Source organism: Akebia trifoliata, unplaced genomic scaffold (genome assembly GCF_017979445.1).
Source record: "Akebia trifoliata isolate Shusen 1 unplaced genomic scaffold, ASM1797944v1 Contig01415, whole genome shotgun sequence".
NCBI lineage: Eukaryota > Viridiplantae > Streptophyta > Magnoliopsida > Ranunculales > Lardizabalaceae > Akebia > Akebia trifoliata.
In genome coordinates this window covers 48,836-65,766 of record NW_028237693.1, presented here as the reverse complement: position 1 = coordinate 65,766, position 16,931 = coordinate 48,836, and the positions used below count along the sequence as shown (strand labels likewise).

General features: G+C 33.7%; 3 protein-coding genes and 2 pseudogenes across 3 annotated transcripts; all 5 read right to left on the bottom strand.

The window, feature by feature from the left end:
• Window positions 1-212: 212 nt before the first annotated feature.
• LOC147380416 (auxin-induced protein X15-like) lies at window positions 213-500 on the bottom strand. The gene has a single exon (XM_086431718.1). It carries the CDS (start codon window positions 498-500, stop codon window positions 213-215), a length of 288 nt encoding a protein of 95 aa, XP_086287844.1.
• A 2,044-nt stretch (window positions 501-2,544) lies between these two features.
• LOC147380415 (auxin-responsive protein SAUR21 pseudogene) lies at window positions 2,545-3,011 on the bottom strand (annotated as a pseudogene).
• Window positions 3,012-11,443: 8,432 nt separating this feature from the next.
• Window positions 11,444-11,873, bottom strand: LOC147380414 (auxin-responsive protein SAUR22-like). Its single transcript, XM_086431731.1, has one exon. The coding sequence runs from the start codon at window positions 11,817-11,819 to the stop codon at window positions 11,532-11,534; it is 288 nt and encodes a 95-aa protein (XP_086287857.1). The 5' UTR covers window positions 11,820-11,873; the 3' UTR covers window positions 11,444-11,531.
• A 925-nt stretch (window positions 11,874-12,798) lies between these two features.
• On the bottom strand, window positions 12,799-13,254 carry LOC147380413 (auxin-responsive protein SAUR22-like). The gene has a single exon (XM_086431725.1). It carries the CDS (start codon window positions 13,180-13,182, stop codon window positions 12,895-12,897), a length of 288 nt encoding a protein of 95 aa, XP_086287851.1. The 5' UTR covers window positions 13,183-13,254; the 3' UTR covers window positions 12,799-12,894.
• A 2,780-nt stretch (window positions 13,255-16,034) lies between these two features.
• LOC147380412 (auxin-responsive protein SAUR21 pseudogene) lies at window positions 16,035-16,931 on the bottom strand (annotated as a pseudogene).

The window sequence follows — 16,931 nt, the reverse complement described above, 5'->3', positions numbered from 1 at the left end:
TGTTATGTCAAAAAAGAATAAAACTTGGAAGTTCTATTGCATTTAGTTTCCAAGCATAAACTTATTAAACAAAATGTAAGTTGAAGAAAATTTCTATTGAATCACTTCTTTTTTTTTCCTTTACAAAAAATTGTGTGGGGGTTGCTGAGGAAACAACCACTCCTTTAAATAAAAAAAATAAAAAATGAAGGTATTTATATATCCCTTCGCTCTCATGAGGAGTTCAAACGACAAGTGAGATCAATGAACACATCTTCATTACATGGAATTGTGAGACCACCCATTGGATGATCAAATCTGAACTCTTCCTCAGCTTGAATTAGTAGGTCTTGGAATGAAGGATGGCTCAAATAGATGATTGGAATCACATAGCGCTTCTTTTGGGTCTCACCGACATAAACTGCTAAGTAGCCTTTTGGAACATCTATGGCCTCCGAAGTTGGATGAGACTGTCTGAAAATTTTCTTAGCATGAAGCCGCGCAAACAAATGGATACCCATAACTTCTTTGTAAAGTTGTTGTTAGAGGGAAAACTTTAAAAGAGCAGAGGATTTGAAGATTTGGTTTTGGATGATTTATTCTTTGTTTATCTTTCTATATATAGTCGGAAGAAAGATAGGAAATTGTATGAAGGGAATTCTCTCATATGTGGATTCAGTGGTGAAGAGACATTCCTCATAAAGGTTCACATGGTTTTGCATCCCAACTCATTATCAAGATTTGTGGTGTGGACACAATGTAATTTATTTTTTGGAATTGGAACATTTCATGACCTACAATTGGAGAATTATAGGTTACAGAGGGCCTACATGAATTTATACCACAGATAGGCACCTACTCATTTAAACCATAACAAGCTGAACCTTTGGATTGAAGGCATGTTTGTGACTCCTAAGGGTAATTTTGACATACCCTTTGGTTTTTGGTGTATATTTGAGATATCCTGGGTTATCAAACTGATTACATACCCCTTTGATCATGGTCTTTGTGAGAGACTAACAAAAATGACCAAATTACCCTTGTCTTCAACTCTTGCCAAAAATCCTTATTTTTCTCCCGAAAAACCCTTCATCTTATACCTCCTCAACTTAGTGCTTAAAGACGAGGTGAATGTTTTGCGAGGTTGAAAAAAGGCATTTAATTTTTGTTAGTCTCTAACAGAAGACTTTCTTCATGGGGTGTGTAATCAGTTTAAAAGCCCTAGGGGTATCTCAAATAAATACCAAAACTTGTAGGGTATGTCAAAATTACGAGACACCTACATAAGGACTACAAAATATGTCTTACCAAGCCCTCTACTTGTGATAAAAACACATCAAGAATCATGATGTTTCCTATTTATAGGGGCACTGGTCACCTTCATGATTATATTTGCCAACCAACACTTGAGCTTATCCTCCTAAGAATGGTAGTTGGTCAAAGTAAATTAAGGCTTCCAGGTCATATTGGAAGCCTTGTTCCTTCAAGAACAAAATAGAATTAACAAAAGAATGCGGATTTAGATAGTGAACGCGAATACGATTGCACTAGAATTAATAGAAGACATGATTAGACATAATGGGATGAAAGAACGAGATTTGTTTAGCTGACCCTAATTTTTTTTGGATAAGGCTTTGATGATTAAAATGAAGAAATCTTATCATTACCTATTTCATTCAAGATAATTTTAATGTATATATTGAGTAGAGTTGTTCTGAAATTTCTAACATATTATGGGTTTTGTCCCACATTGCTTACAAGTTACTTTTATACTTATTTCACAATGGCATCTTGTACCAAGTACATTCATATGTTTGTAGGATTAATCTGATTGTTATCTTTGTTTTTTAATCTTTTTTCATTGAAGATAGTTTTCAGTGTCATGTTTGATCATTAGTTTATGTTGAATAGAGTTGTTTCAAATTTTTTGACATATTGTTGGTTTAATCCTGCATTGCTTACAAGTTCCTTTTGTTCTTAGTTGTTCCTTTATATAAATGAGCTTAAATATCTTTATAATACACCAGTCTATAAAATGATTGTACATCAATACAAGTGAACGTAGAAAGTATTTGAGTTCAATCCGTAGAAATAATTTGAGCCGAATCTATAGTAATTCTAATTGCATAAAAAAGTGTAAATTGTTGGGTGCAAATAAGTTTTATTAAGAAAATAAATCAAGTGCAAAATTAAATGAGAAGCTAAGTCAAATCCAAATTAAATATTAGGAGAGAAAAAAAAATATAAAATTAAAGGAACTTATCAGTTTGTAGAAACAAATTAAGATCAAGGTTTCACGTAGAACGCGATGTCCTATATATGGATCATAATATATAGGGCTTTATTCAATATTTTATAATGAGTATGAGATATGATTCTAAAACATATACAGAGAAAGAATCATTAATTCTTGATAGCATACCAACTCATGTTATGATATATATACATGAATTGTTTCATTTTAACTTGAAAGTTTAGTTTGCAAGCATCACCGTATTAGAAAAAACAAATGAAAGTTCAAGATAATCATCACTAATACTGTATTGAATCATCTTTTTTCTCCTTTAAAAAAAAATTGGGTGGGGGTTGCTAAGGAAACAACCTCTCCTTTGAATCAAATGAAAAACATCGGTCTTCACTCTCATGAGGTGTTCAAACGACAAGTGAGATCGATGAAGATATCTTCGTTACATGGAATTGTGAGACCACCCATTGGATGATCAAATCCAAACTCTTCCTCAGCTCGACTTAGCAAGTCTTGGAATGAAGGATGATTCAAATAGGCGATTGGAACCACATAATGCTTCTTTTGGGTCTTCCCAACATAAACTGCTAAGTGGCCTTTTGGAACAACTATGGTTGCTGAAGTACTTAGAAGAGACCGTCGGAAAAATTTATTAGCATGAACCCTCCCAATCAAATGGATAGCCATGGAATGGATTCTTTCGAAATTTTTCAAATAAAAACAAGGAGAAGATATAGATTTCAAAAGATTTATAGAACAAAGAAAATTTTAAGAAAAGAGTGTTTGAAGACTTGGAATGGGATTGAATTAATCTTAGATTATCTATGTATATATACAACAAAGAAAGATAGGAAATGGTATGAAGGAAATTCTCTCAAATGTGGATTCTGTGTTGACGAGACATATTTGATGAGGGTTCACATGGTTTTGCATCCCAACTCATTATCAAGATTTGTGGAGTGGACACAAAGTAGTTTATTTGTTGGAATTGGAACATTTCATGACCTGTACTTTTGAGAAATGCAGCTTACAGAGGGCCTACATGAATTTATTTTTAAACCATAACTAGCTGGACTTTTTGATAGAGACATGTTTGTGACTCATAAGGAAAATTTCGAAATAGCCCTTTGGTTTTTGGTGTATATTTGAGATATCCCTTGGTTTTCAAACTGATTATATACATCTTTGACTGTATATTTTAGTCCAGCATTGCTTACAAGTTCATTTTATTCTTGGTTGTTCCTTTATATAAATGAGCTCGGATATATTTGTAATACATCAAATTCAATAAAATGCTTTTCTCAATGCTTATACATAAATACAAGTGAATGTAGAAAGTATTTCAGCTCAATCTGTAGAAATTATTTGAGCCGAATCCATAGTAATTTTAATTGCATAAAAAAGTGTAAACTTGCAATTGCTCTCTCTTCCAACACTTTGAAAAGTTCTTTTGATTCACTTACTCTTATAAAGGAAAAATATGAATATACGATGAATGCTACATGGGTTTGGGTAAGAAATATGATAATTGGGGAGATTAGTTTAAATGGGTGAAAACATCCCTATTTTTTCTTCCAAATTAGGCTACCATGCTATCCTCAAAGGTCAAAACCCGGGCCGCTGAGTGAACTCATCCTTATTTTCCTTAAGTTGTTCTTGTGTTCACTCTAATCTTTAAAATGTTGTGGATTATGAGTAGACCTTGATGTGGAGTTTATTGACTGCCCATACCTCATTAACTTTAAAAAACAGAATGGTTGGGAGAAACTGCTTTAAACTATGGATTGATCGCTTGCAATGGTTCTAAACAAATATCAGATCGTCGATTGCTGTCAACGTGGAGTGTGTCATATGATATAGCACTTAATTCATTAGTTTATATTGAGTATGAGATCTGATTCTCAAACATATGCAATCATATACAGAGAAAGAACCATTCTTCCATGGTGGCATACCAACTCATGTTATGTTTTGTACATCTCCATACATGTATTGTTTGATTTTAACTTGGAAGTTCTCTTGTAGTTAGTTTGCAAGCATCACCTTTATTACTAAGGAAAATGAAAGTTCAAGACAATATGATAGAAGGGTCATGCCCAAACTATGTATTGATTCATCTTTTTTCGTTGTACAAAAAATTGGGTGGGGGTTGCTAAGTAAACAACCTCTCCTTTGAATCGAATGAAAAACATAAGTATTTATAAAATCCTCTCTCTCATGAGGCATTCAAACGACAAGTGAGATCAACAAAGGCATCTTAGCCACATGGAATTGTGGGACCGCCCATTGGATGATCAAACCCAAACTCTTCCTCAGCTCTACTCTTGGAATGAAGGATGGTTCAAATAGGTGATTGGAATCACATAACGCTTCTTTTGGGTCTTCCCGACATAAACGGCTAAGAGGCCTTTTGGTACATCTACGGCTGCTGAAGTTAGAAGAGACCGTTGGAAAAATTTATTGGCACGAACCCTCCCAAGCAAATGTATAGCCACGGCTTCTTTGGAAAGTTGTTCTTAAAAAAACAAGGTGAAGAAATAGATTTCAAAAGAATTGTAGAACAAGAAAAACTTTAAGATCAAAGGACTTGAAGATTTGGAAAATTAGATGATTTAATCTTAGCTTTTATATGTATATATACACAAAGAAAGATTGGAAATGGCATGAAGGGCATTCTCTCAAATGTGGATTCATTATGAGGGTTCACATGGTTATGCATCCCAACTCATTATCAAGATTTGTGGAATGGACACAATGTTGTGTATTTGTTGGAATTGGAACATCTCATGACCTACAATTTTGAGAAATACAGTGGCCTACATGAATTTATTCAACATGACAACTGGACCTTTGGATTGAAGACATGTTTGTGACTCCTGACTCCTAAGGGCATTTTTGACGTACCCCTTCGGATTTTGGTTTATATTTGAGAGACCACTGAGTTTTCAAACTGAGGACATGGTCCCTTGACTGTGGTTTTCTGTGAGAGACTAATAGAAAGGACTAAAAGATCTTCGTACCCCCTAAAGCCCATCGTCTTCAACCTCTCGAACTAGATCTCAAATACAAGGTGAATACATCAAGATCCCCATAATGTTTAGAATTTGAGCAAGGATTACAAAATGCGAAATTAGTCAATGACAAGAAAAGAAAAAAATATTTACCCAAGATTTTCCATATTAATTAATTGAGGAAAATCAAGAATATTATTATTATTATTATTATTAACCATTCGTGGGTGGGGGGTAGGGATAAAGCGAAATTGGGATCCACCAGAAAAGAACTCTGTGATGATTTTGAATGAGAAAGGTTGTATGACCAACGAGAAAAGAAATAAAAGACTAATAAAATCTGGAATCCACAAGAAAAGAACTCTTAAAGAGAAATTTTATTAAATTTAAGGTGATTTCTATGTTGTAGTTGCATTTGTAGAATGCTAAAATAGCTAAAAAAAAGTAAAAACGAACTAAGCATGGAAATACAAACTACTTAACCCTATAAGTAAGGGAGAATCGACGGTTCATGATTTTGACTTCTAAAACAAAAGTTATTAACAAAACTAAACTTTTCTAAAATAGCAAAATCGCATAAACGGTCTCGCAGAATGATTCCGACTCCGGGCTCATGATTTCTACTAGTGCTATTTTGCTTTCCTTTTTTTCGCGATAAACTTGCTCCATGAAATCCCCTGCCATTTGTTCTACATCGTTGTCCATATATACACGTAAACGTAGCATGTTTTTTAACTCAGTAGTTGTCATTCAAATTGTTTAAAAAATTACTTAGCCCCTTACTTTCTCATCCAATAAAATGAAAATTTCTTCTGATTCACTAACTCCTATTGTACAAGAATTGTTAAAATTGGGGACATTGGTTTGAATGGGTGAATCCATCCCTGTTTTTCCTTCCAAGTTTGGCTACCATGATGTCCCCAAAGATAGAAAAAACTATGACCACCGAGTGAATTTATCCTCATTTTCCTTAAAATGTTCCATTGGGGATATTGGATTGCTAAGGAAACAACCTCTCCTTTGAAACTATAGGTCGATCGATTCAATAGTTTTAAACAAATAGCACATCTCTGAGTATATTGCTTTCAATGGTTTGAAACAAGTAGAAGTTTGTTTTCTTTTAGAGTGGAACATGGTCATGGAGTATACAATATGAACCAACTAACTCATTCACATGTCCCTTCGAAATCTTAATCAAAAGCCATAAAAGAAAGGAAAAACACGTAACATAGCAAGTTATAACGTGGTTCGACAATGCCTACATCCATGGATGAGTTCAGAGCAATTATCTAATTCTGAAAAAGAAATTAGAAGCTTTCACTCTGCTTGTGACCTCCCATTTGCGTGTAAGTGTACAATAATCTCTGGTGTACAATACAAGACATCTATCACAACATTAATAAACAATTTCATCTGGGCTAGTTGTCTTACTTTCTTTTATGTGCTATAGCTTTGAAGCTGGTGTACAATACAAGACATCTATCACAACATTAACAAACAACATAGCATGGGCTAGTTGTCCTATTTTTTATTATGTACAATAACTTTGAAGCTCCTGTATCATTCTTGGCAGTGTTAATTGGACAAAGGTGAAAAGAGAAGTCAAATGTGTGTTTGGAAAATGACCTCCAAGAACATGTGCTGAGGCAAAATCATGTGAATCCACATGTAGTTACAAGACCGCATCCATGATTTTAAGTATCAAGCTTTAGTCATTAGTTTATATTGAGCATAAGACCTGATTATTTTATATTAAAAAAAGAAAAAGGAAAAAAAAACCTGCAATATCAATTGCATCAAGACAATATGATAGAAGGGATCAATGCCAATCACTAACTCTGTATTGAATCATTTCTTTTCTCCTTTACAAAACTTTGGGTGGGGGTTGCCGAGGAAATAACCTCTCCTTTAAATTTAAAAAAAAATTAAAATTAAAAATATCAGTATTTGTACATCCCCTCTTTATCTTGAGGCATTCAAATGACAAGTGAAATTTATGAAGACATCTTCGTTACATGTAATTGTAAGACCACCCATTGGATGATCAAATCCAAATTCTTCCTCAGCTCGACTTAGCAAGTCTTGGAATCACATAGCGCTTCTTTTGGGTCTCCCCAACATAAACTGCTAAGTGCCCTTTAGGAACATCTATGGCCGCTGAAGTAAGAAGAGACCGTCGGAAAATTTGCTTAGCATGAATCCTCCCAAGCAAATGGATACTCATCGCTTCTTTGAAAAGTTGCTTTTTTAGAAGAACAAGAAATGGATTTGAAAAGATTTGTAGAACAAGAAAAACTTTAAGACAAGAGGATTTAAAGACTTGGAATTGGATAATTTATTCTTAGCTTATCTATGTTTAGATATACATAGAGGAAGATAGGAATTGGTGTGCAGGGGAATGTCACAAATGTGGATTTAGTGGTGAAGAGACATATCTTAAGGGGAATCTCACAAATGTGGGTTCACATGGTTTTTCATCCCAACCCATTATCAAGATTTGTGGAGTGGACACAATGTAGTTTATTTATTGGGATTGGAACACTAAATGACTGACAATTTGAGAAATACAGCCCCACGGAGGGCCTACATGAATTTAAAAAACAACCAAGACATGTTTGTGAATTCTAAGGGTAATTTTGACATACCCCTTTGTTTTGAAACTGATGACATACCCCTTTGACTGGTTTCTCTGTGAGCGACTAACAAAAATGACCAAAATACCTTCTCACCCTCTAATCCAACAAAATGAAAATTTCTTTGATCATTAACTTCTATTAAAGATGATGGATGGGTGAATCCATCCTCTGTTGCCAATGTTCGTGTTTAAATTATGAACTTCCAAATGGAGTGAATTATGAGGAGACATTAGTGTGGGGTATGTTGAGCATTGACTAGCATGCTTACATTACCTTGAAAATACTGAATGATTAGGAGACCCCACTCGAAACTATAGATTAATCGTCGACAAAGATATATGGAATTAACTTGTACCTTGCTTACAAGTTACTTTGTATTTAGTTCACAATGGCATTATCTTCCACCTACTACGTTCTCATTTTTGTGGCAATAGAATGATCTCTATCCTATTTTCAAATTTAGAAATGGTGTTCAATTGAAGATAATTTTTAGTATCATTTTTGTCATTAGTTATGATGATAAAATTATTTTTGAAATTTTAGCATATTGTAGGTTTAGTCCCACATTGCTTACAAGTTACTCTTGTACTTAGTCATTCCTCTATATAAAAAAGTTCTCTCTTTCTAATACATCAAGTTCAATACATAAATACAATTAAAAATAGCAAGTATTTGAATAAAAAGTTTCTTCACCCTTACCCTTTCATCCAAAAAAATGAACATTTATTTTGAATCACCAACTCTTATTGAGAGAAAAAAGCTAATAGACACTAAACATTAAAGAATTGTTGAAATTGGGAGGGTTGGTTTGAATGGGTGAATCTATCCCTCTTTTTCCCTTCCAAATTCGGATACTGTGCAATCCCCAAAGATCAAAACCCAGGGCCACTGAGTGAGCTCATACTGATTTTCCTCAAGTAGCTCCTCTTATCTTTCAAATATAGTAGATTATGAGGAAATCTTTGTTATATAAAAAATAAAAGTTGAAAAATTGCTTTGAGGCACGTAGTAATCTACGTTGTCTTATAGACAACAGACGCCCCCACTTCGATTAAACACGAAGATGCAAATGGGTTGCTGGCGAACTTGTCTTCAGGATATAACAGAGCCCAGTTCTAACACAACTTTATATTTCCTCAAAATTTGCACTATTTTGAGAAAATCTATCACACAGAATCTTGGATATACGAATGCCTCTTTTTGTAAAAAAAATTTTTAATTAGTTATATTAACAGAATTAATCTCCATAAATATATAACAATTATAAAAATCACACCCATTCATAAATGGTTTTTTGAATCTCAATAGGTATGGAACCCATTGGAACTACTAGGCACCTATTCAGATCAAGAAATCCGTTAAGCACCCTTAGGCCCCTTCGACACCTTTCGGATCGACCTTGGTGCCTATCCAAAATTGGACGGCCCTATTAAATATTTAATTTCTCTCTCTCTCTCTCTCTTTCTTTCTTATTTTATATATATATAAATAAAATAAAAAAGAATTATTAAATTTCCATATAGCTTGAAGCCATTAGGAGCTCTTAAGGAGAGAGTCTTTGGAATGAAGAAAGAGTTGAGAATAGGTTCTTATTTATAGGTTTAAAAATCCCTCCAAAACATTTTAAAAAGCAATGTGGGATTTATAAAAAATTTGAAAAAATGAGCCAAAAGAACTTTTACAAATTTCAATCCATGTGAAAAGTTATCAACCAATAGAAATGTTCTTTTAAAAAATACTTACTTTTCTTTAACAAAAAGTACACCAACCATAAAGTAACTTTCAAATATCATTTTAAAATAAACTAAATTAATTTTATTTGAATCAATTTTTAAATAAATATTAATCAACATTTATTTTAGCAATCTTAGTGTGGATCTGTTGATTGCCTATACCTCAATAACTTGGAAAAACAGAACGATAGAGAGTAACTAATGAAACTATAGATTGATTGGTTTCAATGGTTTTAAACAAATAGTTTTAAACAAATATCAGATCGTCAATTGCTGTCAATATATCAAATCATAGAGTGGATCATATAAACCAACAAACTCACCAACCTATCCCATTGAAATCTTAATCCAAATAAGTGTCAAAAGCCAATAAGAATGATCTACATTTATCATTTTTCATCAAATTATTTAAGAGTATCCCCTAAAATGTTGAGATTTTTAGTAAGGACTAGAAAGTACCAAATAAGTGAATGAGAAGAAAAGGAAAAGCTTTCCCTTAAATATTCCAAATAATGATAATTTATCATTATTATCAGTAGTAGTAGTTGTAGTAGTTAACTTTACTACTACTACTACTACTACTACTTTTTTTTTTTGTTGGGTGTGTAGGTGGGCGAGTTGAGAGGAAATAAGTGTTTCCAAAAGTTTTTGGCAAAGTCCTTGTGAAGATTTTTGGCAAGCTTATGATCTTGTCAAAGTTCTTTCAATTACTTATTGCAATAGCATCTTGTACCACGTAGTACTATTCAGACAAGGTATTTCATCACATATGCAGGCTTATAGTTATAATTATATGATGTCTGTGCAAGCTTAATAAGATATCTCTAGAAGGAAAATTTAGTTTCATCTTTGGTCATCAATTTATATTGATTAGAGTAGTTTTGATATTTTTAACATATTTTGATTTGTGTCCCCCATCGCTTACAAGTTACTTTTTTTTACTTAATTGTTCCTCCATATAAAACAGTTTAGATCTTTTGAAGCTATTGATCAATCCTTTCAATGATTTTAAATAAATAGCACATCGTCGATTCCTATCAATGGTTCCAAACAAATTGAAGTTTGCTTCTTTTTAGTTTGGCTCATGTTCATGAACTTGTACCATATGAACCAACCAACTCACCCACATGTCCCTTTGAAATCCTAATCAAAGACAAAAAAGAAAAAGAAGAAAGGACACCAAAATAACATAACTTGATATAACCTGGTTCAGGAGGTGCCTACATCCATTGATGAGTTCAGAGCAATTAACTAACCCTCACAATCCCTTTGACCTCTAGTTTGGGTATAAGTGTATAATACTTTCTGGTGTTTGGTACAAGACATGTGCACAACATTAACAAACAATACCACATGGGCTAGTTGTCCTATTTTCTTTTCTGTACAATAGCTTCGAAGCTCTCACATTACTCGTTGCAGGGTTGAATTGGACAAAGGTTTCAAAAAATCTTTGGTGCTGCTGCACCTAAGTGAAAAGTGTCATTGAAAAATCACCTCAAGGAAACATGAAAGAGAGAGAGAGAGAGTTGCTCAAGACCGTGAATCCACATGAAGTAGGTACTAGACCCCATCAAATTATTTTGAAGTATCATCAACATGATTTTAAGTATCAAAGTCATTAGTTTATATTGAGTATATATGAGATCTGGCTCTCAAAATTAGGAGAGTATGTACAGAGAAAGAACCATTCATGATTCATCCATGGTAACATACCAACACTGTTATGTTAAAAAAGAATAAAACTTGGAAGTTCCATTGCATTTAGTTTCCAAGCATAAACTTATTAAACAAAATGTAAGTTGAAGAAAATTTCTATTGAATCACTTCTTTGTTTTTCCTTTACAAAAAATTGTGTGGGGGTTGCTGAGGAAACAACCACTCCTTTAAATAAATAAAAAATGAAGGTATTTTATATATCCCTTCTCTCTCATGAGGAGGTCAAACGACGAGTGAGATCAACGAACACATCTTCATTACATGGAATTGTAAGACCGCCCATTGGATGATCAAATCCGAACTCTTCCTCAGCTTGAATTAGTAGGTCTTGGAATGAAGGATGGTTCAAATAGATGATTGGAATCACATAGCGCTTCTTTTGGGTCTCACCAACATAAACTACTAAGTAGCCTTTTGGAACATCTATGGCCTCCGAAGTTGGATGAGACCGTCCGAAAATTTTCTTAGCATGAAGCCGCCCAAGCAAATGGATACCCATAACTTCTTTGTAAAGTTGTTGTTAGAAGGAAAACTGTAAGAGCAGAGGATTTGAAGATTTGGTTTTGGATGATTTAATGTTTGCTTATCTTTCTATATATAGATGGAAGAAAGATAGGAAATTGTATGAAGGGAATTCTCTCATATGTGGATTCAGTGGTGAAGAGACATTACTCATAAAGGTGCACATGGTTTTGCATCCCAACTCATTATCAAGATTGAGGGAAATCTCATGAAACTATAGATCGATCGGTTTCAATGGTTTTAAACAAATATCTGATCGTCGATTGCTGTCAATATTTCAGATCATAGAGTGGATCATATAAACCAACATACTCACCAACCTATCCCATTGAAATCTTAATCCAAATAAGCATCAAAAGCCAATAAGAACGATCTGCATTTATCATTTTTCATCAAATTATTTTAGAGTATCCCTCCAATGTTGAGATTTTGGGTAAGGACTAGGTATTCCAAATAAACATCCTGTTGAAGATAATGGATTTTTGTGGAAAATCAAGATTTATTATTATTATCAGTAGTAGTGGGCTAGTTGTCCTATTTTCTTTTACGTACAATAGCTTCGAAGCTCTCACATTACTCATGGAAGGGTTGAATTGGACAAAGGTTTCAAAATATCTTTGGTGCTGCTGCACCTAAGCGTAAAGTGTCATTGAAAAATGATCTCAAGGAAACATGGGAGAGAGAGAGACAGAGAGAGTTGCTCAAGGCAAAACCATGTGAATCCACATGAAGTAGGTACTAGACCCCATCAAATTATTTCTAAGTATCATCGACATGATTTTAAGTATCAAAGTCATTAGTTTAATTGAGTATATATGAGATCTGGCTCTCAAAATTATGAAAGTATGTACAGAGAAAGAACCATTCATGATTCATCCATGGTAACATACCAACACTGTTATGTTAAAAAAGGATAAAATCTGGAAGTTCAAGAAATTTCAATTGAATCACTCCTTTTTTTCCTTTACAAAAAATTGTGTGGGGGTTGCTGAGGAAACAACCACTCCTTTAAATAAATAAAAAATGAAGGTATTTTATATGTCCCTTCTCTCTCATGCGGACTTCAAACGACAAGTGAGATCAATGAACGCATCTTCATTACATGGAATTGTGAGACCGCCCATTGGATGATTAAATCCGAACTCTTCCTCAGCTTGACTTAGTAGGTCTTGGAATGAAGGATTGTTCAAATAGATGATTGGAATCACATAACGCTTCTTTTGGGTCTCACCGACATAAACTGCTAAGTAGCCTTTTGGAACATCTATGGCCTCTGAAGTTGGATGAGACCGTCCGAAAATTTTCTTAGCATGAAGCCGCCCAAGCAAATGGATACCCATAACTTCTTTGTAAAGTTGTTGTTAGAAGGAAAACTGTAAGAGCAGAGGATTTGAAGATTTGGTTTTGGATGATTTAATGTTTGCTTATCTTTCTATATATAGTTGGAAGAAAGATAGGAAATTGTATGAAGGGAATTCTCTCATATGTGGATTCAGTGGTGAAGAGACATTCCTCATAAAGGTTCACATGGTTTTGCATCCCAACTCATTATCAAGATTTGTGGTGTGGACACAATGTAATTTATTTGTTGGAATTGGAACATTTCATGACCTACAATTTGAGAATTATAGGTTATAGAGGGCCTACATGAATTTATACCACAGATAGGCACCTACTGATTTAAACCATAACGAGCTGAACCTTTGGATTGAAGACATGTTTGTGACTCCTACGGGTAATTTTGACATACCCCTTCGGTTTTTGGTGTATATTTGAGATATCCTGGGTTGTCAAATTGATTAGATACCCCTTTGATGGTGGTATTTGTGAGGGGCTAACAAAAAGACCAAAATACCCTTGTCTTCAACTCTTGCCAAAAATCCTTACTTTTCTCCCGAAAAACCCTTCATCTTATACCTCCTCAACTTAGTGCTTTAAGACGAGGTGAATGTTTTGCGAGGTTGAAAAAAGGTATTTCAGTAATTTTTGTTAGTCTCTAACAGAAGACTTTCTTCATGGGGTGTGTAATCAGTTTAAAAGCCCTAGGGGTATCTCAAATAAATACCAAAACTGATAGGGCATGTCAAAATTACCAGACACCTACACAAGGACTACAAATATATGTCTTACCAACCCTTCTACTAGTGATAAAAACACACCAAGAATCATGATGTTTCCTATTTATAGGGGCACTGGAAAAACCCTTCTTTGGTCATCTTCATGACTATATTTGTCAACCAACACTTGAGCTTATCCTCCTAAGAATGGTAGTTGGTCAAAGTAAACTAAGGCTTCCACGTCATATTGGAGCCTTGGTCCTTCAAGAACAAAATAGAATTAACAAAAGAATGGGGATTTAGATAGTGAGCGCAAATACGATTGCACTAGAATTAATAGAAGACATGATTAGACATAACGGGATGAAAGAACAAGATTTGTTTAGCCGATCCTAAATTTTGTTGGCCAAGGCTTTGATGATTAAGATGCAGAAATCTTATCATTACCTATTTTCATTCAAGATAATTTTAATGTATGTATTGAGTATAGTTGTTCTGAAATTTCTAACATATTATGGGTTTTGTTCCTCATTGCTTACAAGTTACTTTTATACTTAGTTCACAATGGCATCTTGTACCAAGTACATTCATATGTTTGTAGGATTAATCTGATTATTATCTTTGTTTTTTAATCTTTTTTCATTGAAGATAGTTTTCAGTGTCATGTTTGATAATTAGTTTATGTTGAATAGAGTTGTTTCAATTCTTTTGACATATTGTTGGTTTAATCCTGCCTTGCTAATTATCAATGCTATGTAGATTGCAGAAATGTAAGATTGAACAAATAATGAAATAAATTTTGAGAATAAGATTCGTTTCACAAGGACAATGGAGATTCAATTTTTTTTTCGAATTGAAACCAAAATAGAATTTTAAAACAGAATTTTAAAACAGATTAGAAGAATTACAACTAAGAAGTGAATTAAAAGTTGAAATGAGAGCAAAAATAGAGATTGAAAACAATGTAAGAAGGGCTTAGAAAGATCAAATTAGTCTTTGCAAGTCATCTTAATGCTGAATAATTCCCATTTTAACTCAATCTACGTAACAAATCGTTGTTCATGGATTGGAAGATAAATTGATTAATCACCAGTCTATAAAATGATTGTTCATCAATACAAGTAAACATAGAAAGTATTTGAGCTCAATCCGTAGAAATAATTTGAGCCGAATCTGTAGTAATTCTAATTGCTTAAAAAAGTGTAAATTGTTGGGTGCAAATCAGTTTTATTAAGAAAATAAATCAAGTACAAAATTAAATGAGAAGTTAAGTTAAATCCAAATTAAATATTAGGAGAGAAAAATAAAATAAAATTAAAAGAATTTATCGGTTTGTAGAAACAAATTAAGATCAAGGCTTCACGTTGAACGCGATGTCCTTAAGACATATTTCACCCCTGCTCCGGTGCCAACAGTACCTAGAAATCTATCTCCCAGGATACCATGATCTATAACAGAGAGGGTGTCACTCCAATCTCTATTTATGGTGAACCTGAAAATATTTGGTACTCTCTTTTAATATATCTCACAAATAATAAATAATGAGAACAATTAAAGCGTAGTCGATTGAATGTTTTTAGACTCAAGAATCTCACAATGTTTACTTGAGAATAAATCAGAAGTGAATTTTTTAGATCTTCTTGGATTAACTCGAATATATAAACAGTGAGGAGTTCTCATTGTTTCCTAAGAGGTGTTAAAAAATGGGGTGCCAATAGCCAAAACTGAACCAATGCCTCAAAGGCGTTGGTTTGAAAAGGCCGTTCCAAAGAAGACGTTGGTTAGAGTTAAAAGAAGTTATAACTTCTTAAGGAATTATCCCATCCAATAAAAAATAAAAAACTTCGATTTTCTAATTTATTTATTTTTTTAAAAATCAACAAAAAAGTGTAAACTTGCTCACTTGCTCATCCAAGAATTTGATAATTTCTTTTGATTCACTGACTCTTTTTATAAAGGAAAAACATAATATACAATGAATATTACATGTGTTTGGGGTAAAACTTACTGTAATTGGGGAGATTGGTTTGAATGGGTGCATCCATCCCTCTTTTGCCTTCCAAATTTGGCTACCATGACATCTCCAAAGATCAAAACCTAGGGCTGATGAGTGAACTCATCATCATTTTCCTTAAATTGTTCTTGTGTGCACTCTAATCTTTCAAATTTAGTGGACATAAGGAGACCTTAGAATTGGGTCTATTGACTGCCTCCTCATTAACTTGAAAAAATACATAAAAATACAGAATGATTGGGAGAAGCTGCTTGAAACTATATATAGCTAAATCTCAGATCGTTGATTGCTGTCGATGATTTTAAATAATGGAGTGTATCATATGACAATAGTTTATAATGACTACGAGATATGATTCTCAAACATATGCAGAGAAAGAACCATTAATTCTTGGTAGCATACCAACTCATGTTATGATCCATGAATTGTTTCATTTTAACTTGGAAGTTTAGTTTGCTAGCATCACCTTATTAGAAAAAAAACAAATGAAAGTTCAAGACAATCATCACTAACTCTGTATTGAATCATCTTTTTCTCCTTTACAAAAAATTGGGTGGGGGTTGCTAAGGAAACAACCTCTCCTTTGAATAAAATGAAAAACATCGGTATTTATGCTCATGAGGCGTTCAGACGACAAGTGAGATCGATGAAGATATCTTCGTTACATGGAATGGTGAGACCACCCATTGGATGATCAAATCCGAACTCTTCCTCAGCTCGACTTAGCAAGTCTTGGAATGAAGGATGATTCAAATAGGCTATTGGAACCACATAACGCTTCTTTTGGGTCTTCCCAACATAAACCGCTAAGTGGCCTTTTGGAACAACTATGGTTGCTGAAGTACTTAGAAGAGACCGCCGGAAAAATTGATTAGTATGAACTCTCCCAAGCAAATGGATAGCCATGGAATGGATTCTTTGGAAATTTGTTCTAAGAAAAACAAGGAGAAGATATAGATTTCAAAAGATTTGTAGAACAAAGAAAACTTTAAGACCAGAGTATTGAAGACTTGGAATG